We start from the raw sequence: 23361 nt of genomic DNA on the forward strand, positions 1-23361 counted from the left end.
GAAGGGCTTCCCTGTGGCTCAGACGGTAAAGAATCTGCCTGCAATGCAGGCGACCTGGGTTCGATCCCTGACTCAGGAATGTCCCCTGGAAGAGGGCATGGCAACCCATTCCAGGATTCTTGCTTGGAGAATTCCACGGACAGCGGAGCCTGGTGGGCTACAGTCCATGGGGTCATAAACAGTTGGACACAAACTGAGCGACTAACACTTCCACTTTTTCACGATCCACTGAAAGACCTCCCCAACCGGGCGCCCTGCTGGCCTCGTCTCCGTTTGCTGGAGCAAGAAGAAGGCATGAGGCAAGGCAGAGCCATCACTGCCCTGTGCAGAACGGGGACTTGGCCGCAGCCTCAGCTCCAGGCGGCTCAGGGATTTGTTGGCAGCACCCCTGGGGCAGCCAGCAGTGATTCGGTGGCCCAGGAACCCTGGCCTGCTGTGGCTACTGACCACAGGCTTTGGGTCAGTTTCGCAGGCTCGAGAAGGGCGTGGAGGTGGCCCTCCGAGTGAGGACTCTGCTGGAGGTGGCTGAGTGGGGAGAGGGGACCTCTCTGAGGCCTCAGAGTCTCAGCAGCTTCATGCTGGCTGTGGGTCTGTTTACATATCACCGGAACAGATGGCCCACCCGCCTGGGGGCACCCCAGGCCCCCGAGGTTCTCCTGGCCCGTGGTGTCCCCCCGAGAGGCTCTGGGTGCCCCTGAGCTGTGCTGGGCGCTGTGGGGTCTTGGGGCGCAGTCTCGGGGAGGGCCGAAGCCAACAGTGCAGACGTAGGGTGCGCGCTTTCCCACAGCTGAGCCAGCATCTCTCTTCTCCCAGGCCTCATCCCTCATCCCTCCGCCTGGACGCCTCGGTCCTCAGCTGATGCCTGGAGCTCGGATGGCTGTGCCCCCCTCAGGTCAGGGAGCGTGCGAATGTTGGAACTCAGAGCTCCCCACCCGCTCCGACCGGCGCCACCCTGGACTGGGTATGTCTGAGGGAACACAGACGTGCAGCACATGCGCGTGTGTGTTGAGGGGGTGGTCACCGGGCCAGACGGCAATTCTCGCCACTTGCTCAGGTTCAGCTGGGAGTGCGCTCCCCGCCACCTGCTCTGCCCTCCCACCAGCCTCTTTCTGTGGCCCAGGGTCCAGGGTGAGTACGAGGTCAGGGGCTTGCCGAGGTCTCCCCCAGGCAGCTTGACTCGGGGCGTGTTCCTGGCTGGCCCCGGTATGTATGGTGGATGAAGCCCACTTGGCAAGGAGGCAGCCGCTGTAAGAGGGTCTGGGCTGCGAGCGGGGCACTGGTAACCTCTGGGCAGAGCTCGGGGCTCATTGCGTCAGGATGTCCCACCCTGCCCCTCTTGGCCCCGTGCCTTGAGGGAGCTGTCATGCTCCAAGTTTGCTGGGCCCCCGGCCACACCTCGCCCCTCCCAGGAGCCAGCCTGCACTGCCAACTGTCGGGCCGCCTTGGCTGCTGCCAGCCTCCTAGAGGGTCACGGGGTCCGTGAGGGTCAGGGCCGGACTGTCGGCCTCTCCCTCTGCCCTGCCTGGTGCCATGGCCCAGGACGGGCCTGCCTCCCAGGTCTGCCTGGAGAGGGCCCGGGACCCCTCTGCCATCTGGGCCTCGCGTGTTTACAGGCCCAGCCTGCCCGCCAGACTCCGCAGACGCGGCCCCAGGGCTTTTGTGTCTGCAGGCAGAGCCTGCACCAGCCGCTGCCTGAGGGCGGGGAGGGGGGCGGCCCCCCTGGGGGACATCGGGGACGGGGGAAAGAGAGACCTGGCGGGAGTGTGACAGCAGAGGAGAGAGCAAAGGGGTGGAGGCAGAGAGCAGGCCAGGCCCGGGGAAGGGCGACGCCAGAGCGAAGGACCGGGGGCCGCCAGGCCGTCCCCGGGGAGACAGGGCCGCGGGCTCCGCTCACGGCTGTCCAGTGCGGCCCTCTCCGGGGCACTCCCTGTGGACTCCCCCCAGCCTCCCAGCGGAGACCCGGCCCTGAGAGCTGGGTCCAACACCTGGGCTGGGGCACCAGTGTGCCCCTGGGACCGACCCCCGGGGCCTGGCAGACACGCAGGAGGCCGTGAGGGCACGTCCCCGAGTGTGTGCGGGGCACACGCCCTGCTTCTGCGCCCCGTCGGCTTTGGCCCACCCCAGCCCAAGACTCCACAAGGCCTGGCCCAGCTCAGGGGCAGCCAGATCCTCTCGGGGCACCACGGGCCAGGAGAACCTCGAGGACCTGGAATTCCCCCGGGGCAGGGGTCGCTGAGGGACCCTTTTTCCAGGCCGTGACCCCAGACACCCAGCAATCTCAGGCTCAGCACGTACAGCTTCTCAACGTGGCTCTGCCATGGGGTGCTGGGCCCTCCACACAGGCCTGCGTGTCCTGTGGACCCACATCCATGCAAACCCCTAAAGAGCCAGCAGGGCAGCCTCTATCCACAGGTCCCCAGGGCGCCAGGGAGAACAGGGACAATTCCCTGCAGAAAACCGGCCACCAGTGGTACTGACTGGGCCCCACGTGGCTCCCGCCCAGCATGGGTGGAGCACCAGGGTGGGCATAGGGAAAGAAGCCAGGGCGCTGCCTGGGACCCAGACCTGGACACAGGCCCTGCCTGGCTCTACACGTGCCCGTCTCCATCAGAGCACAGGCCCGGCTGTGCCCCCAGATGTGTGGGTAGCATCTCCCCTGCTGGCTGCAGCGAGGTCCGTGCTGACCCCCTGGACCTGTCTGCCATCTTTAAAGTGAGACTGGTCTCCATCCTGGGTTTTCCCTCTGCAGGAGCAGGGAGTGGCAGTGGCCGGACTCGGCGCCCAGAGCAGGGTTGCTGGGCTCTGCCTTACGTCTGGGGTTCTGAAGCAGGCACTGGCTGACCGGGGGAGAGAGACGCGCCTCTCGTCCAGAGGAAGCGGAGAAGGGGCTCCCCAGAAGGGACATGAGTCAGGCAAGCAGGACAGGAGTCTTGAGGCGCCAGAGGAGGCCGGGGCTGTTGTGGGCGGCTCTGCCCGGGTCAGGCAGGGTCTCAGTGCTGCAGGCCGTCAGGAGAGCTGAGGCCGCACACCCCTGGGGTGCTTCCTGGCAGCTGCCCCTGTGCCCCCTTCCCCCTGCACTGGACAGGCAGGAGGCGCCAGCCTGGACCTCGGTGGGGTGGCTGTGCCGGGTGTCCCTAGGAGGCAGGAGAGCCCCTCAGGCCACTTGGTCAGAGGCGGCCCCAACCTCAGGCCAGTGAGGACCCAGACCCCGTGAGGCATCCCTTCCGGGGGCCTCCCAAGGGCAGTAGGGCCTCTGGCGGCCGGGTGACCGGGAGCTCCGGCCGGAGGAGGGTCCTGGACTCCGCGGCCCGGCCGCTTCCCGAGTGGACGGCCGCCTCCTGCCGCGGGCGCCCGGCCCTCCGCGCCGCCGCCTTTGTCTTCCCAGAGCCGCACAAAATGGCCGCCGCCCCCGCCATTTTGTGACGAGGCCGCGGCCGGCCGGCCCCGCGCGCCTGGCCCGCGCCCAGCCCAGCCCAGCCCAGCCCGGCCCTGGCCGGGGCCGCCCCGGGCTTGGCACCGGCCGGCGTCTTGGCGAGGCGTCTGGGAGCCTCGACGGAGCAGCCCGCCGCGCGGGTGGAGACGCTGCCCGCCAGCGCCCGGGAGTGGCGCCGAAGGGAGGGCCGTGCCCCGAGGGGGGACCTCGCAGCCGCGGGCCGCTCCACAAACCCCGGGCTTGCGGGGCCCCCGGCGCGCCGCACACGGAGGCAAGCTTGCGTGGGCCACGCGGAGGAGGCAGGCGGCGCCCTCGGCCTCCGGGCCCCCGCTTTCCCGCCTGAGCGGCCTCAGACGGGCTTCCCGTCGGACCGGCACCGCCCGTCCCGGGGAGCTGCCTGCCGGTCCCGGGGAGCTGCCTGCCGGTCCCGGGGAGCTGCCTGCCGGTCCCGGGGAGCTGCCTGCCGGTCCCGGGGAGCTGCCTGCCGGTCCCGGGGAGCTGCCTGCCGGTCCCGGGGAGCTGCCTGCCGGTCCCGGGGAGCTGCCTGCCGGTCCCGGGGAGCTGCCTGCCGGTCCCGGGGAGCTGCCTGCCGGTCCCGGGGAGCTGCCCGTCCTGGGGAACCCGAGGCGGCCGCTTCCTGGAGGACGCGCGCTCCCTGCGGCCTGGGCACTCCCACCGCCTCGGCACCTCCGGAGGCCAGACCCTGAGACCCCAGATCCCTGGAGACGAGACCCTGAGACCCCAGCCCCCCGGAGGCCAGACCCTGAGACCCCAGCCCCCCGGAGACCAGACGCTGAGACCCCAGACCCCTGGTCCCCCAGACCCCGGAGACCAGACCCTGAGACCCCGGCCCCCAGAGCTGGGGCCTCTCCCTCCCAGAGACAGAGCTCTCTGGTCTCCTTCCGCACCCCGCTCTCGACTCTGTGTGAACCCACGCCGACCCCCAGTCAGCGCCGGGCAATCGGGGCAGAGGCGGCGGCCGTGTGAGGGGCAGCCTGGCAGCGTCCAGGGTCTCCGCCGCCGGGGCTGGGGTGGACCGGGAGCCGCTGGGCGTCCGCGCCCGCCCGCAGGACCCAGCGACGAGGGCCTCCGAGGGCAGTCCGCGTGCTTCCCGGAGGGGCGCAGAGACGTGTCTGGGGAAAGAGGCCGGGCCGGTGTTGGAGGAGAGCGCGCGCGTTACAGGGGCTGTGCCCTTCCTCTGGCATGCGGGGCGTGCCGGGCGGCCCCGGGGCCATGCTCTGGCCTGTGGGCCCCGGCTGGCCAAGGCTAGGCCCTCGCTGGGCAGCACTCGCGTAACAGGGCGCACCCTAGGCCCTCGGGAGCTGTGGGGCGCCGTCCCTGGACACCCGTGGCCCTGCCAGGCCCTCCAGGCTGGATTGGCTGCTGGGCGCACACAGCCCCCGGGTTTTCCCCAGATCCCCTCTCCTCCCGGTTCCCCGTGGGGTTTGCGCGCTGTGCCCTCCCACCGCTGGCTTGGGAAACCCAGCCAAGGATGGGATGGTGCCACGCCCGGTGGGGGTGGGGGCGCAGGGAGCCCCGGCAAGCAGAAGGTACCTCTTGAGGGGCTGTGGCCAGGTGGGGCTGCCCCCGGGGCGCAGTTTCACGCCGGGCGTTTTTAATGATGTGCTGGTCCCCCACCCACCGTCTTCTTCCCTCTCCTTGCCTTGTGACCCAGACTGCGGCTGCGACTGAGAATATTTTCAGATAAATACACGTCTTTGAGGTTAAAACGATTGCCTAATGGTTAAACGCCAGACGGAGACACCCACCGGGCAGGGAGAGGGCTCTGCCTTCTGGCTGCTATTCCCTTTGGACTCTGAGCAGACCCTCCGAGGTGAGGAGCAGCTTCCCTGGTGATTGCCCCGCCTTTGGGCACGGGCACCTGGACCTCCCTCCCAGCAGCCCTGGCTGGCATCCTTGCCCCACTTACCAAGCAACCAGCTGAGGCCAGAGGTGCTGACTGACTTGCCTGAGGCCCGTCGCTGGTAGAGGCCAGAGCAGGGAACAGAACTGTGGCTGGGCAGCTCCCAAAGCCATCTGTCCCCAGCCCGTGCCCATGGCCCCCGTGAATGCAGGGGTGTCTGCAGAGCAGGGCTGGATCCCATTGTAGCTTTCGCCTCCCGGCCAGGAGGAAACCCCCAGCTTCCCAGACGCTAAGACTCACAGCTTTCGGACTCACACCTCTGTGGGCAGTGACCCTCGGTCCCTGGTGCATGTCTGACCCCTTCCCTGGGGAGTGGACATTTCCCGTGTGTGCCACCTCCCAGCTGCAAGCTTGGAGGAAGATGAGAGAGCAGGCAGCCAGGGCAGGGTACAGACTTCCAGGGATGGAAGATCTTGACCCAGAGCACAAGGGCGTCTGTCTCAGGGAGACTGGGCAGGAAGGGTGCCAGCGAGAGGGCCCCCTGGCTCCCTGAGAAGAAAGGCAGGCGTTCCAGTGTCTGTGGGCGCCACTTCCCCACCTGCGTGGCACCACTGGGCTGTATACAGGGCTGTGGGAAGAGCCGGGGTCAGAAGGCCGGTTCCAGGGCTAGTTTTTATTCCTCTGTCCCCAGAGGTGCTCCTGGGGGCACTGAAGCTCCTAGGCCCTGCACTCAGCTGAGCTCAGAAATCAGTAAGCTTCTGCTCCGCCATAAGTTTGTCCTTCTTATGCCAGGGGCCTTTTTGCATTTAAAAAAATTTTACATTGCAACTTTTGATTCCTGAGTTTTGGTGCCCAGCCTCTGCCCGGCCCCAGCCGGCCTCTGTCGGGTGCGCATCTCGTTAACTTTATGGGCCATGTTTGTAGGGAGACCCGGCCCCCGGATGCCACCCCCCACGCCTTTTTCCCAGACTCCATTGTTGGCACGGCTTGCCGAGCAGAAACACTGGCTGCTTTATGGGGAGAAACCTAATCGGGGTGGCGGTGGGGGGGGCCGCCACTGGGGGGGTCCAGGCTCCCAGTGGCCCCAAGCCAAGCCCGAGGTGACTGCGGGGTGACACCGTCTGTCTGCCTCACTCCCTCCAGACATCCGCCCGGCCCTGAAAGGGCCACCTGCCCACCGAGGCCTCCCACACACCTGTCCCCGGTTGGCTTGGCTCCTCCCTGCCCGGCACCCTGCCCACAGGCCGACGCTGGGGCCTGGGGCTGGGCCGGCGGTGGCAGATGGCAGGGCAACTGCTGACCACTTGCTCCCGCAGCCCTGTCCAGGGAGCCTCTGTCGTGGCACAGCGGCTGCCCCTGCTGCTACCCCCGGTCCAGGCTGACCAGAAGGGCCCCTTAGGAGGTCTCAGACCCCTGCCACCCCGCTGGAAGAGGAGAGGTCTCTGCTGACCCTCCCTGGGCTGGACCCATGCTCACTTTTAGGAGCGCAGGGCAGTGGGCCGAGCAAAGCACGTCTCCCAACACCCGGAATCGAGGCCTCCCCCCGACCTCTGAAATGTCTCCACGATGAGGCCTCAGACCTGGGTCAGCCCTCCTTCCTTCCCGCCAAACCTGGGTCGTTGGCTAAAGAAAGAGCCAGGTTGTGTGAGAGCAGTTCCCTGGTGGGCAGGCAAAGCCCGAGTTTGGGGAACCCTGCTGGGGGTACACCTGCCTCCTGCCCACCTGGAAGAGGCCGTTAGCTGGGCTGCTTTGCGGGAGCCTGCCTGGCCCTCGTGGAGAGAGGAAGCCCCTCTCTGGGGGCACCTTCACGGGCACCGCTTGAGTCAGCTGCATGCCTGCCGTAGTTCTGAGTGTCCAGACATGAGCCTGGGGCCCAGGAGGGCCAGGCCAGGTCCCAGAGCCAGGACAGAGTGAGAATTCGCCGGGAGGCCCCCTCAGGCCTCCCGACGGGCAGTAGGCGAGGGGAACGTGTGTGGGCAGCGCGGAGTCTTCATGGGCAACGGGGTAGTCATTCCTGGCTCAGGAGAGGATGGGGCAAAGGCCAGGAGGCGCGCGGCAGGGTGGGGAGGGCTGCCCAGGGCGCTCTTCTGCTCTGGAGGCTGGAGGGGGAAGTGATGGGAGCTTGGCCGGGCGGGGCGCAGAGATGTGAGCCCAGGTGATTGATGGACGTCGGGCGTCTGGGAGCAGGACTAGGGGCAGGACAGCACCCCGCAGCCTGGGGGACCGACCCTCCGTCCCTGTTACTGGCCGGGGACACCGAGTCTCAGTGGTTGGCATGTGACAGGGCTGGACAGACCCCCATGGGTCTGGCTCCGAGTCCAGTGGCCCGGGCTGCGTCTCAGGCCCTCCAGTTGGCCGAGCGGGCTGGAGCCAGGTGGGGCCGTGATTCGCTGAGTGAGCCTGGCTGAGGCCTCACACCGGGTCCTGGTGCCCCCTCCCCGGTGTTTCCACTCTTGGGACTGTCCGAGGCTTCACTTTGCAGCTTTGTGGTCGGGAGCCTCCTCTGTGAATTGGGGAGTTTGGTTCCTCCTCCTGGGCCCCACAAACAGCCTGGCACACAGGAGGCAGCACCCATCCTTCCTCCCCTGGCCACCCCGCCCCAACATCCAGGCCCCAGAGTGAGCCTGGCAGGCCTGGCCGCCTGGCACGGGGACACCAGTGGCCCCGGCCACTCGCGGATGTAGCCTGGGTCTTGTTCATTCCCCACCTGGGGTCATCGGGCACAGGGCAACCAGCGCGCCCGCTCCCTCCAGGCCTCTCCACGGGGCGTGTCCCCAGGCGAGGGGCCACAGTGAGACAGGCTGGACTGAGATGCGGGATCCGCAGGGGGTGGACGGGCGAGTCCAGAGAGGAGGCGCGGAGCAGCGGCCGGAGCTCAGGCTTGGCTGCACCTCTTGTACAAGGTCTGACGTTTGTGTTTCTTTTTCTAAACCCCAACAGGTCAAGAAGTGGCGCTGAGATGGGAGTGTCTGCCTGAGGCCAGCGTTCCTCATGGGGAGCCCAGCCGGGGAGCCCAGCCGGGACCCCCAGGAGGCCCCTGGGACACCAGCCCACCCTGGCCTCGGTGTGGCGACTGTCCCAGGGCACGGGTCAGTACAGCTTGCTGTGCACGCTCCTCTGGCCATCCTCGTGCTGGGAAGCAAGGAGCCCCAGCGGGAGGATTGTGATGGGGAGGGGCACGGTCAGGGCTGTGTCTGTGGTGCCCTGTGACCTCAGCCGTCACGGAGGACCCTTGGCCACCCTCTCCTCAGCCCCCGTCCTTAGAGGTGGGCTGGCTCTGTCCTTGGGGACCCCCTGGCCCTGACTGCCGGCGGGAGTTCAGGCAGAGACAGTGGGACGGGACCCTGAAAGCCTCTCACGGAGATTCCCCTCTGGGGCCTTGAGGAGAGACAAGGACAGCTGTGACCACAGGCCAGCCAGGAGTTGGGGTGTTCCCGGCTCCACGCCCCGGTGACTACCTCAGGCTCGTCCTCTAGGTGGACAGTACTGTATGGGCGCCAGCGTCCTCATCCCTGGCCGAGGGCCCTGGCACTGACTTCATACTCCTCAGGGTTGTTCGGGGAGTGGCCGCTGCGCTGTTCGTTGGGCCTAGGCATGAGACCCCCCTGCGGTAGTGGGCGAGCCAGAGGGCAGGCCCTTCCCCTGCCCGGGGCCCACGGGATCAGTGATCCTGGCTTCACCAGGCCCGGGAAGACCACACGGCACGGAGCAGCCTGGTGCCTGCCTGGAGGAGGCAGCCTGCTAGGGAGGGCTGTGGGAGTAGGTGAGGGGTGTCTGACGGCTCGGGGCTCTCGTCCAGCGGCACCTGTTACAAGGCAGAGGTGTTATCAGGCAGAAGGCAGGAATGACCTGCCCTCTGCCCTGCCACCCATCGGCGGTGTGGCCTTGTGACGGTCACATGACCTGTGTGGGCCTCAGGCTTGGGCGCCGGGCTTGTGTCTGCGGCTCCAGCTCAGACACCCTTCCCTGAGAGCCAGGTTCCCTTCTGGAAAGAGGGAACATTCTAGAGCCTCTGCCCGGCGGGAAAGCCCGGGTTACCCTGATGGCAGGACCAGGCTGCTGGGGAGGGAGTGCCCCCTGGTCCAGCGGGTGGAGGTGCTGGGAGAGAGGGGCGTGGCTGGCACTCTGGCCACTTTGGGCACAGGTTGGCCTCTGGCAGACGCCAGCCTTCCTCCAGCGCCTCCGGCGCAGGTCGCCTGGGGACACCGCGGCCTCTCCTGTCTCCGGTCCAGATGGGAGCAGTCCCGTCGCCTGTGAGCCTCTCCTGAGAGCCCCGCGGGTCTCTTCGCTGCACCTGCGTCCCCGCTCCCTCTCCTCCCTCCTTCCCTCCCCTCCCGGTCAGCGGTCTTCTCCTGCGGGGCAGCTCCCTGGGCGCACAGGCCCCTGCTGACCCACCTGCCAGGGCCCCGGGCCCTCAGCCTCCAGCGCCACCCCAGCTCCTGCCCCCGCCGCTCTCACCGCCACCGCCTCCAGGAAGCGCCTCCGGGAGCCGCCGCGTCCGCCCAGCCCAGGCGCCGAGACTGACGGCCCTTTGGGGTGAGGTAGTAGGTTGTATAGTTTGGGGCTCTGCCCTGCTATGGGTTAACTATACAATCTACTGTCTTTCCTGAAGTGGCTGTAATACCGACAGCGGCCAGCACCCAGGACCCTGGCTTGGGGCGGGCAGATGGGGGAGGGGTGCGGCCTCTGCAGGGTGGGGCGGTGCTGTGTGACCTGGGGCAGGTCCCTGGACCTCTCTGAGCTTCAGTTTCCTTATCTGTGAAACGGGGCAGGTGAGGGTTGAGGGCAGTACCGTGTGAGGTGTCCAAGGAGGGCTGCACTCAGCCGGCCCTTCCCTCCCCTCACACCGTCTGTGCCGCCTGCCCCTTGCCCTGTCCCCTCAATGGGGCTCGTGGGCAGCCCCCAGTCCGGGCTGTGGCTGGCCCTGGATGCCAGGAGGAGCAGCCCCAGGGCCAGCTGAGACTCGGCTGGGGTGGGGCAGCCCACGGGGCCAGCTACCATCCGCCCGTTTCTCCAGTGGCCAGACTGCCCAGCTCAGCGCCAGGCCTCTGGTTGGCGGAGGGAGGGGGGCCGGGGCTCCCCTGTCGCGGGCAGGAAGCGAGAGGCACGTTCTCCAGCCCATGGCGGCCCCACGGGGCCCGTGCCCACTCCCTGCACCCGCAGGTGGGCTGGACGCTGCGGGGGAGCCGTGGCGCCGTCAGCGTGGTCCTCCTGCCCGGTGCCCGCTCGGCCCTCCAGGGCTCTGGGGGCCGCGGGCTGGGCAGGTGGTGGGACGGCGGACCCTCCCACACCCGGGTGCCGGCGGGGTGAGGTAGTAGGTTGTGTGGTTTCAGGGTAGTGATGTTGCCCCCTCGGAAGATAACTATACAACCTACTGCCTTCCTTGAGGGGCCCAGTGACGTCCACGGAGGGTCCGCCCCCGCGTGCAGCAGGCGACTGGGTGGCCAGGCAGGCAGGCGGGAGGCTGTGGCGTGCACACCTGGAGCTCAATAAAGCTGTTCATCGTGGAACTGGAGTCGGCCCTGTTCGTTCTGGGAGCCCGGGGGCTGGGCGCTGGAAGGCATGCATGTTGGTGTTGCAGGCGTGGGTCTGGCTTGAGTGGGGGGCCACCTCCAGGCTGCTGGGGGCTCAGCACACCCTCGTCTGCCATCCCGGCCGCCTTCAGGCCCTCCTGGTGGGTGCAGTCCTGGACCCCAGCCCCCACCCATCTCACACCCCATTTGAGCACAAGCTGTGGGACCTGGGCTCCAGAGGCGTCCCTGGGCCCCCAGGTTGGTGGAGGCCCCCACAGGCCCCCCTGCAGGTGGTGTGGATCCCAGTCAGCCACTCAGAGCACAGTCCAGGGCCCTGCCCCTGATGCCACCTCAGACCCAGTGCCTGACTGGAGTCCGGAAGTCCCCAGCGCCCTCAGGACGGTTTCCCGAGTAGCCCTTAACGTCGGGGGTTCATCTCCGGTCTGACTGCCTTCCCAGTGTCCACCCAGTTTCTGCTGGGGTCTCAGGCTCTCTGCCAGTGGCTGCTGCAGGCCTGTCCCCATGCCACCAGCCCAGGTGTTGAAGAGACCCGTCGCCTTGACTCAGAGTACCCTTGGGGAGGGGCTGCCATGCCTGGGTCCACTGCCCACCCCTGCACCCACGGCTGGAGCAGCACCCCCGTCACCCAACGACGCCTTGCGGGCTGGCTCCTGTCTGTGGCACAGGAAGTGCAGACGACAGCTCAGGGGCCCCCAGCTGCAGGACAGACAAGGCTCAGGCTGATCCTGGGCAGGGTCTGGGACAGGGACCCTGTGACAAGGCCAGAGGAGGCTCCTGATGCCGCCAGGGTCCCGGAGCGGGGAGAGGTGGGCTGAGCCTGGCGTGCCCTCAGCCTGAGTGCAGCAGCCTGGGGCTGTGGAGGGACCCCCTGCCCCCCTGCAGCCATGATGACAGCCCCAGTCCCTCGCCCATCCTGAGCCTCCTGCCTGGGTCCTGCAGGGCCCCAGCCCTGCGTGGCCACACCTGTGAGGCCAGCACCCCGACACCCGTCTGTGGCCTGGCTGCCCTTGCAGAGCTGCGGTTGCACTGTGGGTCAGGGTGGGAACCCAGAGCAGGGACCCCCAAGGGGCAGGGAGGGCTTTCTAAACCAGGGGCCATATGAGCTGGGTCTTGACACCTGTGTAGGAGTTTGCAGCTTGCTGGCTGTGTGGGTCATCGAGGAGAGGCACTGCCCACCTCCTCTTCATCACCTTGGGGTCAGTCAGCAGCAGAATCCGGCTGCTTGTGCTCCCTGGACACCCTGTGTGTCCCTCCTGTCTCTCCGTCCCCACTCCTACGGCAAGACTTAAGAGCTGCTCGGAGCAGCCGCTCTGCCCTTCTGGGCACTGGGCTCCCACCTGGACTCGTCCCCGCCCCTCCTGCCTGCTGTGGTGCTGAGTGCACAGCCCCTCTCTGAATGTCTGCAGCTCAGCACCACCTTTGGCCACGGGAGCCCATGTCTGTCTGAGCTGACCGTGACTGTGGATACCCTCCTGGCACTCTTGCTGTGTCTGGCCCTGCAGTCATGGAGCACCGTCATCAGAGCTCATGGCCTGGTAGGGAGCAGACCAGACACACAACAGCCACCTGTTGTGGTCAGCACCATGATGACGGCAGCCCAGGGGCTAGGAAAGCCCCGAAGAGCCCTGGGCCCTGCATTGCAATCGGGGATGGCTTCCTGGAGGAGGTGACACCTGGTTCACCCTGCAACGTTCTCTACCTTCCAGGCAACCGACTTCCAGCCTCTCCTCTGTCACCAACTGGCTGACCCCAGAGACCAACAGGGCCTCAAATGTGTGCACAAGGGGCACGGGGGAGGGTGGTACCTACCACCTGCTGCTGCTGCTAAGTCGCTTCAGTCGTGTCCAACTCTGTGCGACCCCATAGATGGCAGCCCACCAGGCTCCCCCGTCCCTGGGATTCTCCAGGCAAGAACACTGGAGTGGGTTCCCATTGCCTTCTCCAACGCATGAAAGTGAAAGTGAAGTCGCTCAGTCATGTCCGACTCTTCGTGACCCCATGGACTGCAGCCTACCAGCCGCCTCCATCCATGGGAGGTTCCAGGCAAGAGTACTGGAGTGGGGTGCCATTGCCTTCTCTGACCACCTAGTCACCAGTAATGTGCAGAAGCAGTTGAATCCCAAAAGAAACTGGATGAAGTCAGGGTGGGCAAAGCAGCTACTTTGAGAGGTTCTGGGAGGTGGCAAAAAGGGCCAGGCTTCAGGAGCAGAGGTCTGGGCAGTTGCTCTGCTCACCAAGCCTCAGTTTCCCCACCCCCCTTCGTAGGGGCTGTTTGATGGATGGAAGGAGCTAGCAGTTGAGACTGCTCAGCTGGGGTAGTGGAGTCGGGTCAGGGAGTGAGGGCCCTGGTCCGAAGCTGGGCGCCTGCTGCCACCTGCTGCCTAACCAGGGAGTGGCTCCTGGCCCATCGTGGGCCCTGGGTCTGGCCAGCAGGTGAGCAGGGTGGAGAGCAGGCTGGGGGCCCCCAGACTGTCAGCCCCCTGCCCCCCAGGGGAGACCAGGACCATGCTCAGAGATGTGGGTGAGTGCTGGGGGAGAGCAGAAGACCGCAACCCTGGAGGTGATCCCCTGTCCCCAAGTGTGCAGAAGCCAGGCCTCCCTCGGACCTCTCTGCCTGCTGCGATAGGCCGAGTGCGGCTGTGTCCCGCCGGGGAGAGGTCTGCGCATTCCTGCCCTTCCTGGGAGGCGACTCACCAGGGGACTTGAGGGGCTTCTGGGGTGTCCAAGGTGGGGGGCCTTTGAGAAACCATGGGCCTTAAGGTTCACAGGGGCCGCCGCTGACCTTAGACCCCCTGAGAGAGATGATGGCAGAGCCAGCCCAGCGTTTAGACCCTACAGACCAGGACTGAGCGAGGGCCCACCTGGCCACGTGGGCATGGAGTGACCAGGCCGCCCCCCAGGGCTGAGGTGACTCAGGTGAGCTGACAAGGGTCCAGCGTCTCAGGGGACACTCAGGGCCACAGGGCTAGTCTGTCCATCGGCAGGGCGGGCACAGCACCAAGGCCCACATACTGTTCGTGACAACAGAAAGTCTCACTTTAACTCCGTTTAAAGTTTGAAGGAAAAAGGAATACAATGATACTGACACTATATTACACGTGATATACGATATATGTCGTGACTGTGTATAATAATACGTACGATTCAACACATGGCATCCATAGCAATGAAACCACCTTGGAGTACATGCGTCTATGCCGCCAGGTCCTAAGACGTGTTTTGTAATCATGTTTAAGGAGGAAGCACCACCCCCCCACCGACCCCCACCCTCCCAGCCAGCCTGGGCTCTGCCTGCGAGCGTGGCCTCCGCCCCGAGAGGCTGAGCACCTCCTTCAGCTCCGTGGCCCGGCCCCCTCCCTGCCCCTGGGCCCAGCCCTGCTCTCACCCCCCTCGGTGCCCCCTTCCCCGGCTGGCCAGAGGGCGGGCCTGGCTGGGCCCTGAGGGGCGGCCCCTGCCATCGCACTGAGCGTCCCCGACAGCGACACCGTGTGGCGGGAGAAGGCCATAGCGGCCAGCCAGGGCCCTCCACCGCGGCGGCCGTGGAAGGGGCTGACCCCACCTGGGGCCAGAAGCCTGGGGTTCAAGGTCAGCCCAGGGGGAAGGGCCCCAGGAGAGCTTCCTGTGGACGAATGACTGGGCAGCATTCACCGCCCCACCCCTTGCCACTCCCCCACGCCCCGGCAGGGTGGCCCCCTGCATGGCCCCAGGTGACCCAGCTGGCAGTGTCCTGCCCCCCATCGGCGCCCCCTCCTCACGGCCGCACCCGCAGCACCCCAGTGAGGGGTAGGGCTGCCTGCTACATCTGTCACCTGTCTCCAGGCACTGCCTGCGGGCCTGAGGCCACACTTTATGCAGGAAGGGAGGCAGTCCCTGTGCCTAGGAGGATGGAGACCCCACAATGGGGGCAGCCCCGGCAGAGGGGCCTGACGTGGAGGCCGCAGACGCCAGGCTGAGAGGGGAGGGCAGGGTCTGGCTCTTGCTGTAGGACCAGGGCGGCCTGGAGAAACTTCACACCCATCCGTGTCATTTAGCAGAGATGGGTTTCTGCTGTGTTGTACCTTCCGGATCAGGCAGGGTCTGAGGGTCCAGGGTGGGCTTTCGGGGGGCTGGGGGCCTAGGGGAGTCCCCGCGTCAGTTGGGTAAGGGGCTGAGCTCAGCTAGTCTCTCCAGAAGAGGAGGGGTTGGAACCAGCTACAGTTACATGTTAGAGCCTGGACATCTGGAGGTCTGAGATGGGCCAGGAGGAGAGGGCCTTCAGGCCTGGTCTGCTCAAGGGCCTCCAATCCCACCACAGTCTCAGCGGTTCTTGAACCCAAGGCTGCCTTCTACCTGGCTTCCTGCTTGGTGGCCCAAGTTCATCTGCCCTGACAGCACCAAGTGCCTCTGGCCTCAAGGCCCCAGGACCTCTTAGGTTGTCTGCTGCAAAGACAGCCCCAGCTCCTGCGCATCTCCATGGCGACCAGGTCTCCATAACAGGGGTCACTCTCCCAGGGAAGGGAGTGGAAGGCTCCAGCCACTGGTGTAAATACTCCCGAGTCAGCCCCCACTGGGAACACCATGTGCCGGGGCGATGTCTCTGGTCCTTAGGCAGGGGGCTGCAGTCCTGAGCCCATGTCATGGGTGTGGACACTGATGCTCAGAGAAACTCAGTGACCATCCCCAGGCCACACAGGGGGCCAGGACAGAGCTGGAGTCGCAACCAGGCCTGTGCACCCCAGGCGGGCCTGCAGCTGTCCTGCCCCCCGGGGTGTCCTTCTGCCCTTGGTGAGGGGATGGGGCTGCAGAGAAGGGGCGGCTGGAGTTCTGGACTCCCTTCCCTGTGGCCAGGGAAGCAGACCTGGCCCAGGGCTCGCCCAAGGTCCTCTGCCATCTGCCTCACACACACAGGTCCACTTTAACAAGAGCAAAGTGGCCGCCTACACACCGGACACCTGGCCCCTCAGAAGGGAGTGACGCCCTCTCCCTGCGGGCTTGACCCGTGGTTAAAGGTGGTGGGGCCTGTTCCTGGTGGGCCTGGACCCCAGCGCTCTGCCTTCTTCCCAAATCCTGGGTGTCAATTCCACAGCCAAGCCTCAGGCGGGCAGGGCAGCGCAGCGTGGTGAGCAAGGCGTGCTGACCACTGAGGTCTCTGGGGAGCCAACACAAAGGGTAGCCCATCCTGGAGAGGACTTCGCCCCCTCCTTGACCCCCCTCCTTCCCCTCCTCCCCTCCCTGCCCCCACATCATGGGGCCTCCCCCAGCACTCCCTCTCCCACACCTCTCCTGGGGCAGCGGAGAAGTCCACGGCCCCCGGCTCGTGTGGATGTTTCGTTCCCCACACACCGCAGGGAGGCCCGAGCAGCTGGCCTGTGGCCTGAAGGCATCGGGGCCCAGGCGGCAGCTGGTGGAGAGAGGTGAAGGCCTGGGAGGGGACAGAGAGGCAGGATGAGAGGACTGAGGACAGGGAGGAAGGGGGTGCGTGAAGGCATCTCTATGGGGGGGTTCAGGGTATGGGGCTGGGGGAGTTCAGGGTGTGGGGCTGGGGGGTGGAGGACAGGCGCCCCCTGAAGGGCAGGCGTGGAGGAGGAAGAATGGTGGAGGAGCCAGTCTAGGGGGTGGGGGTCCTTGCAGGAGGAAGAGGCACCCAAAGGAGGCTTCCCCGCAGGTCGGAGCAGGCACAGCCCCCCCGGAGTGTGGAGGCAGGTGGGGGCAGGATCGTTTCAGGAGTGAGGAAGTCTGTTGGGGGTTACCAGTGGCCCAGGGACCCAGCACCTGAGGGTCCAGGCAGATGGCCCACCACCCAGTGTTTGGGACTGAGGCTGGGGCAGAGGCCCGCAGGAGCCCTGGTGGAACTGGGTATGGGGGAGGCACCCTCCGGGGGTCTGTGGTCACCCGCAGATGGAGGTACCACAGGGGCAGGCAGTGCCTGGCACCAAGGAGTCAGCCAGCCCTCTGCCAGCCCTCTGGCCCATAGGCATTCAGCCCAGCAGCCCATGCTGCCAGGGAGGGGGCCCAGGGTGTGGCAGAAGGAACACAGGTTCAGGAGACCACCCCGCAGAGGGGCCTCACCCTCACCGTCTCAGCCACACCCCAGCTGTGTGACCCAGGCCCTCTCTGAAGCCATCTCCTCACCCAAACTGACGACAAGCAGAGCGGCCCTTGCAGGTACTGGGGGGGTCCCTGGGCCACAAACACCGGCCAGGTGGGCGGAGCAGGCAGACCCCGTGAGATGAGGCGGTGAGTGTCCAGCGCTGCTCGGGGCATGGGGCGCCCAACAGCCTCCCTCCCCCAGACACCCCAGGCCTTCCCCGGCACCCACCCTGGCCAACAGCGCCCACACTCGCCCCCGTGTCTCCGTTTTCTCTCCCCACTACTCATTTTTCTTGTCTCCACTGAGCTGTCAAAGCAAATCGGGGCTTCCCCGCGGTGGACCAAGACTGCCACAAGGCAGTCACGCGGCTTCTCACCAGGTGCCGGGGTTGCTGGGCGGGGCCTGGGGAGGCCAGCTCGCTTCCAGTTGGCTGGTCTCGGGAAGGGGTGTGGCCGCGACAGGAGAGGGCGGGGACTGTCATTCACCCCGGAAGCAGCGGTCACTCCCGCAGCTGGGAACCGGGAGGTCCGAACATTTCTGTGGCCTGGACGAGGTCTCCGCTGCTGTCTGTGTCGGGGACCAGCCCGGGGGTGTTGGTGTTCCGTGAAACTGTTCATGTCCATGGGAGGACTGCCAGACCCAGCTGACGTCCCTGGGCCGCTCCCTGAAGCTCTAAGCTCTACCTGCCCCTACCGTGCTCCTTATCTAGCTGCGTGTGGGCCGACCCCCGCCCCACGAGGCTGAGCTCCAGGGACCTATGTCATCTTGTCCCTGCATTATCCCCAGCACCTGGTCTAGTGCCGGGTGCACGTTGTGTCTAGTCTCTCGGTCACGTCCAGCTCCTTGCAACCCCTTGTAGCCCTTGCTGGGCTCTCTGTCCATGGGATTCTCCAGGCCAAGAGTCCTGGAGTGGGTTGCCATTTCCTTCTCCAGGGCATCTTCCCGACACAGGGATCGAACCTGCGTCTCCTGTATTGCAGGCGGGTTCTCTACCACTGAGCCTCCGGGGAAGCCCGCCTGGAGGTGCACAGTGGGTGTGTAATAAATGCCCCCTGAAAGGACAAACAAGTTGGAGTGAGCACAGAGTCTGGTGGAGTGGAGCCCCGTGCCATGAGGGAGACTGGCAGGAAAGGCAGGGGGCAGGCGGGCGGCCCCTGGGGCCCTAAGGACCCAGGCTGAGAGAGGGGGGGCTGGCTGTCCCTTGTAAAGGCCTTGAGATGCTCTTGAGCTCGGAGCTGCTGCTCCCAGTCTCCTCTCTTGGAGTTGCACTGAGGTGAGCCCATGAAAGGCTCTGACAAGGCCTGCAGAGAGGAGACAGACCTCTCGGACTTGGTTTACCTCACCGTTTCCCAGACAGGCCTGACCACAGCGGCCTCACTGGTCGAGCCACACCAGCGGCTGTCCCACGGGACAGGAGCGTGGCCTGGTAGCTCTGCATTTGCCAGAGGTCCCTCGCTGAGGGGAGAGGACCCCCTGGAGGAAGAGCTCTGAGCAGTGGTGGCCCCTGGGCTCAGGCTGAAGCAGCTGTGCCCAGCCCGTGGTGGTGACTAGGAGAGCACTGGAGTGGCAGCTGTGAGACACATTGGGAGGCGACACCAAAGGGACCAGCGGCTTGACCAGGGCAGAGACGGCGGGCGGGAGGGAGGCCCAGGCCTCTCCAGCTTGACGGGCGAACAGCTACTCAAACAGAAGAGCCAGGCCCAACCCGAACCGGAAGCCTGTTAGGACCCGGAGCATGAGGTTTTGGACATGCTCCAGGGACTGACCTTGGGGACCACATGGGCTGGAGGTCTGCCCTGCAGGAAGTCAGGCCTGAGCGGCCAGCCCAGCCCCTGTGCCCCACCGGCTCTACACACCCTGCCCAGGGGCACCTGAGAGAGACTCCTGGGCTTCCTGGGCGCTCAGGGTCAGGGAGCGCGCCTCATACTCTGCTCCCGCGGGAACAATGAGGGCCGGGGCGGGGGGCAGAGGAGGGTCCCCAAGGACCCCAGGCCCACGGGGTCCCAGAACAGGATTGAGCTGGGCAGTGAGCCCTGAGAAGGGTCGCCAAGGCAGGACAGGAACTAATGATCGTAGTGCTCTGTTCTCAGGGAGGGACCTGGTCCTGATGGAGTCCGGGCAGCCACTGAGGAGCTAGGCAGGCAGGGGACCACGCCTGGTGAGCCTCAGGATCTGGCCAAGCCAGTGCCATCCACCCACGGCCACGAGCTAGGGGGTGTGGCACCGAGCTACGGGTGTGGCCACAAGCTAGGGGGTGTGGCACCGAGCTATGGGTGTGGCCACGAATTAGGGGGTGTGGCCACAGGCTAGGGGTGTGGCCACAGGCTAGGGGTGTGGCCACAGGCTAGGGGTGTGGCCACGAGCTGGGGTGTGTGGCCATGAGCTAGGGGGTGTGGCCACGAGCTAGGGGATGTTCCCCCAAGATCTCAGCCAGCAATGGGGCCTGAGAACGGTGATAACCACAGCAGGGAGGGTTCTCACTTGACCAGGGCAGACAGACTTGACCCCTGGCAGGGGTTGCACAAGCCCAACCGTGACTTAAGTCTCTGCCATCATGGGCCTGGGTCCCTATGTGTATAAAGCCGCTTTAGCCCTGAGCACAACTAGGGCTTCCCCGGTGGCTCAGTTGGTAAAGAATCTGCCTGCAATGTGGGTTTGATCCCTGGGTTGCGAAGATCCCCCAGAGAAGGGAACGGTTACCCATTCCAGTACTCTTGCCCCGAGAATCCCATGGACAGAGAAGCCTGGCAGGTTACAGTCCATGGAGTCACAAAGAGACATGACTGAGCGACTTTTGTACATACGTAGCCCTGAGCACAACCGGAGAGCCGTGACCACTGGACCTGTGTCCGGAGCCCTGCCTCCCTGAGGGGCCCACAGAGCTCCCGGCCCCCGTGAGCCCCTGTTCCCCCACGTGCATGAGGTCTGTTGTTCAGTCAGTCGTGTCCGACCCTTTCAACCCCGTGGACTGCAGCACACCAGGCTTCCTTGTCCATCAGCATCTCCTGGAGTTAACTCAAACACATGTCCACTGAGTCGGTGACGCCATCCACCATGTCATCCTTTGTCGCCCCCTTCTCCTCCTGCCCTCAAGTCTTTCCTAGCATCAGGGTCTTTTCCAGCAAGTCAGTTCTTGCATGAGGAAGCATGAGCTTGAAGGTCCCCGCTGTTTTTTCAGCTATGTGGGATGGGTTTCCCTCCTAGCTCAGTCCGTCAAGAATCCGCCTGCAGCGCAGGAGCTTGGTTCGATCCCTGGGTCAGGAAGATCCCCTGGAGGAGGGCATGGCAACCTACTCCAGTACTGCCTGGAGAATCCTACGGACAGAGGAGCTTGGGGGCTTCCCGGGTGGCTCAGAATCTGGTGGTAAAGAATCTGCCTGCAATGCGGGAGACCTGGGTTCGATCCCTGGGTTGGGAAGATCCCCTGGAGAAGGGAATGGCTACCCACTCTAGTATTCTGTCCTGGAGAATCATATGGACAGAGGAGCCTGGCGGGCCACAGTCCACAGGGTCCCAAAGATTCAGACACGACTTAGTGACCAGATGACGATGTGGGATGGGCGAGGCCTGAGGTGTCCACCAGGTGGCGTCCCGAATCCGACAAATAGCGCAGGTCTGGCTGGGGAAGGGGGGTGGTCCTGCAGACGCTTGCCCCCCAAGCCCCCAACACCCGCTTCCTATCCCGGGCAGCCTGCAGGGTCCAGACCAAGGGAGGAGAAAGGCAGATGGGTTCTGCCTCAGGCCAGCTGCCCCCGCAGAAGACCAGGCCTCTTCTCCCCTCACACCCCCCGGGTGAATGTCTTGCTCCATTGGCCGTGGGGAGGTGGGGGGCGGCCCCCCTTCCAGCCACCGGGAGGACAGCTGTGCTTGTGTCCAAGCCCTGGGCTGGGGTCCGACCCGGCGTCTGTCTGCCCTTGCCTCCAGCTTTGTCACGGGAGCCCACACTTCTGCTTCTCTGAGCCTCAGTTTCCCCATCTGCAAAACAGAGAAGAACCACGGCACCCCTTCCCCTCTGCCCCGGCCACCTGCTATGGGCCAGCATCTGCAAGCGGGGGGTCCCCAGCAGGGCAGCCCTCTAAAGTGGAGGGTGCCGCCTGTGCCAGGCCGCAGAAGGCTGCGTGGCCAAGGCCACGCGGTCACGTGTAGCAGGGGTTAGGCTACAGAAGGCCCAAGATGAAAGCCTTGCTGCCCACCACTTGCTTGGTGGGGTGGGGAGTGGTGGTCTCGTCTGATCCCACCACAGGAGCTGAGTCAGGTGTCCCATCCCTGTGCGTCACACATGTTCGGGGTCACACGGCATGTCCCCTAAGGACAGGGGCCTTCCTCAACCCCCTCTGCACCCTGTGAGCCCAGTCACAGGGATGGTGGACTGTCAACACTGTTTTATCAGCATGGTCCCTGCTCAGTGGCCCTGGGGCAGTCACCACCCTCCTGGATCCTCAGGGAGTCCCACCCCCAGGAGAGACCTGGGGGCATCACTCTGCCACAGGGAGTTTCCCCGCCTAAAGCTCTGGGCTCACAGGACAGACTCCTGGCCAGGTGGGCAGGGAGCATGGAAACAGCGCTGACAAGTGGGCAGGTACCACCCCTGGGCTGTGGGCAGGCGCCACCCCTGGCAGCTGATAGGAGCCGGGTACATGTGGGCCTGGAAGCCGCAGGCTCTTTAATCTGGCTGACCCACAACCCAGTGAGAGACAGGCGGCCCAGCGAGTGAGATTGCCCCTTTGGCAGAGGACGTGGGCAGCTGCTGGCCTGGCCCCAAGGGAGCAGGCTGGGAGTCGGGCCAGGCCCAGTGGGCTTGGCCATTTCAGTCGAGATTGGTGCTTAATGGGCAGCCTTGTCTGGGAGGCTATAGGCTGTGCAGCCTCACTGGCCTGAACAAGTTGGTCTTGAACAGGCGAAGGTCAGGCCACTGTCAAACCCAGCATAGGACCAGCCGCCCAGAGAGAGCAAACTGCTGGGGCCAGACATTGCCCAGTCCTTCCCTGCCTGGTTCACAGCCTTGTCTTGATCTCCCCCTGCTCTGGAAGGCTCACTCCCGGCAGGAGCAACCCTCCCCTGCCAGCCTGCCTCCAGCCACATGAGGCCACTGCCCCCCCAGAGCGCACGGCACAGCCCTTCTCACAGTGGGCCTCAGCCTGGGATGCCCCTCTTGCTGCCGCTTGGCCCCATCGCCTCCCCTGGGCCTCTGTCATGGCCCCCACCCCAGCTTCTGTTAATCACCAGCCGTGGATGCCTGGCACCGTCTTGTCATTTGACCCTCCTGTAGGTGTTACTTTTTTCCATCCATCTCAGTGAGAAGCCTGCCCGAGCCCCCCAGGGCCCGGAACACACCCATTCAGGAGCACCCCAGGCCCAGGCAGGCTTGCACAAACCCCAGCATGCCCAGCCTTGCCTCCACCAGCCAGTCCTGGAGGCAGGAGTCCAGCCTCTTTCCCCTCCAGGGAACCTTCCTGGCAGCCTCCGCACCTGAACCAGGCATCCTCGAGCAGCTGTGGATAGCTGATGGTGGAGGAGGAGAGGTTCGGGGTCCAGTGCAGCTCCAGCTGCAGATCAGCCAGAACGGAGTGTGCGTCACCTTGAGGGACCCACCTGGGGATACAGCCCTCCAAATTATCCTTCATTCAGTCCTTTCCAGCTGGGAGACAGGCTCGGAACAGGCACTGGCTGTACTTGAGGATTAAAGGGACAATGCTGAGGGCCTTGGAGGCACAGGGAAGGAGGGAGGGCCACAGAGCACAGGTGGGTCGGCGGAGGGAGAGTTCACAGAGAGCTTCCTGGTTCAGATAAGTCCTGAGTGGGGTTTTGTAGGATGAATAGGAGTTTGCCAGCTACAAAGTAGGGACAGGAATGAGAAGCCCCCTTGTTCACACTCTGACTGTGCAGTAATCTCCCATATACAAACAAGTTCCGTTCTGAGTCCAGCTGGCTTGAAAGTCCAACAAAGTTAGCTTAGCTACCCCACTAACACAAGCAGGTGTACAGGACTGTGCCGTGTGTGAGCACGCTCAGTCACTCAGTCGTGTCCGACTCTTTGAGATCCCATGAGCTGTAGCCCGCCAGGCTCCTCCGTCCATGGGGTCATCCCGGCAAGAACACTGGAGTGAGCTGCCGTTTCGTACTCCAGAATACTCTACTCAGAATACTCTACTGCAATAGGTTTATAATACTTTTCACACAAATTAGACACAAAAACAAAATTAAAGAAGCTTTTAATCTCATAGCACAGTACCCTGAAAAGTACAGTAGTCCAGCACAACAGCTGGCGTACAGGGACTGGCGTCAAGTGAGCAGGCGAAAGGGGCTCCTGACCAGAGCAGGGAGAGGAGGTGGGAGACGGCGGAGCTGCAGGGCTGTGAGCAACAGGAGGCGGAGGGCGAGCTGCCGTTTCCCTCACGCAGGACGCGAGTGTGTGCACAGACGCACGTTCACAGCCGGAAGGTCCATGCGTAGGGGACTT

At 65.1% G+C, this 23361-nt stretch overlaps 2 protein-coding genes across 4 annotated transcripts in view; both read left to right on the forward strand.

Annotated features, from left to right (window-relative positions):
• Positions 1-10807, forward strand: part of LOC138436176 (collagen alpha-4(IV) chain-like) — a 39219-nt gene extending 28412 nt beyond the window's left edge. For all 3 annotated transcript variants that reach the window (XR_011255364.1, XR_011255365.1, XM_069581779.1), the window contains 2 exons: positions 814-961; positions 8238-10807. Coding sequence is in view for 1 of the 3 variants with exons in the window: in XM_069581779.1 (XP_069437880.1) it covers positions 814-961; positions 8238-8274 (185 nt within the window). In the remaining 2 variants the exon portion in view is untranslated. The remainder of the gene's footprint in view (positions 1-813; positions 962-8237) is intronic.
• On the forward strand, positions 1531-10807 carry LOC138435242 (prophage side tail fiber protein homolog StfR-like). Its single transcript, XM_069579574.1, has 4 exons — positions 1531-1613; positions 2637-2712; positions 3190-3343; positions 3428-10807. Exons 1-4 carry the CDS (start codon positions 1531-1533, stop codon positions 4138-4140), a joined length of 1026 nt encoding a protein of 341 aa, XP_069435675.1. The 3' UTR covers positions 4141-10807.
• Positions 10808-23361: the final 12554 nt, after the last annotated feature.

Source organism: Ovis canadensis, chromosome 3 (genome assembly GCF_042477335.2).
Source record: "Ovis canadensis isolate MfBH-ARS-UI-01 breed Bighorn chromosome 3, ARS-UI_OviCan_v2, whole genome shotgun sequence".
NCBI lineage: Eukaryota > Metazoa > Chordata > Mammalia > Artiodactyla > Bovidae > Ovis > Ovis canadensis.

Coding starts and splice junctions, on each gene's coding strand:
- LOC138435242 (XM_069579574.1), top strand. CDS start 1,531: ATGGCCCAGGACGGGCCTGCCTCCCAGGTCTGCCTGGAGAGGGCCCGG. Junction 1,614..2,636: donor TGGGCCTCGCGTGTTTACAG/GCCCAGCCTGCC, acceptor CTGTGCCCCCAG/ATGTGTGGGTAGCATCTCCC. Junction 2,713..3,189: donor ACCTGTCTGCCATCTTTAAA/GTGAGACTGGTC, acceptor CCCCAACCTCAG/GCCAGTGAGGACCCAGACCC.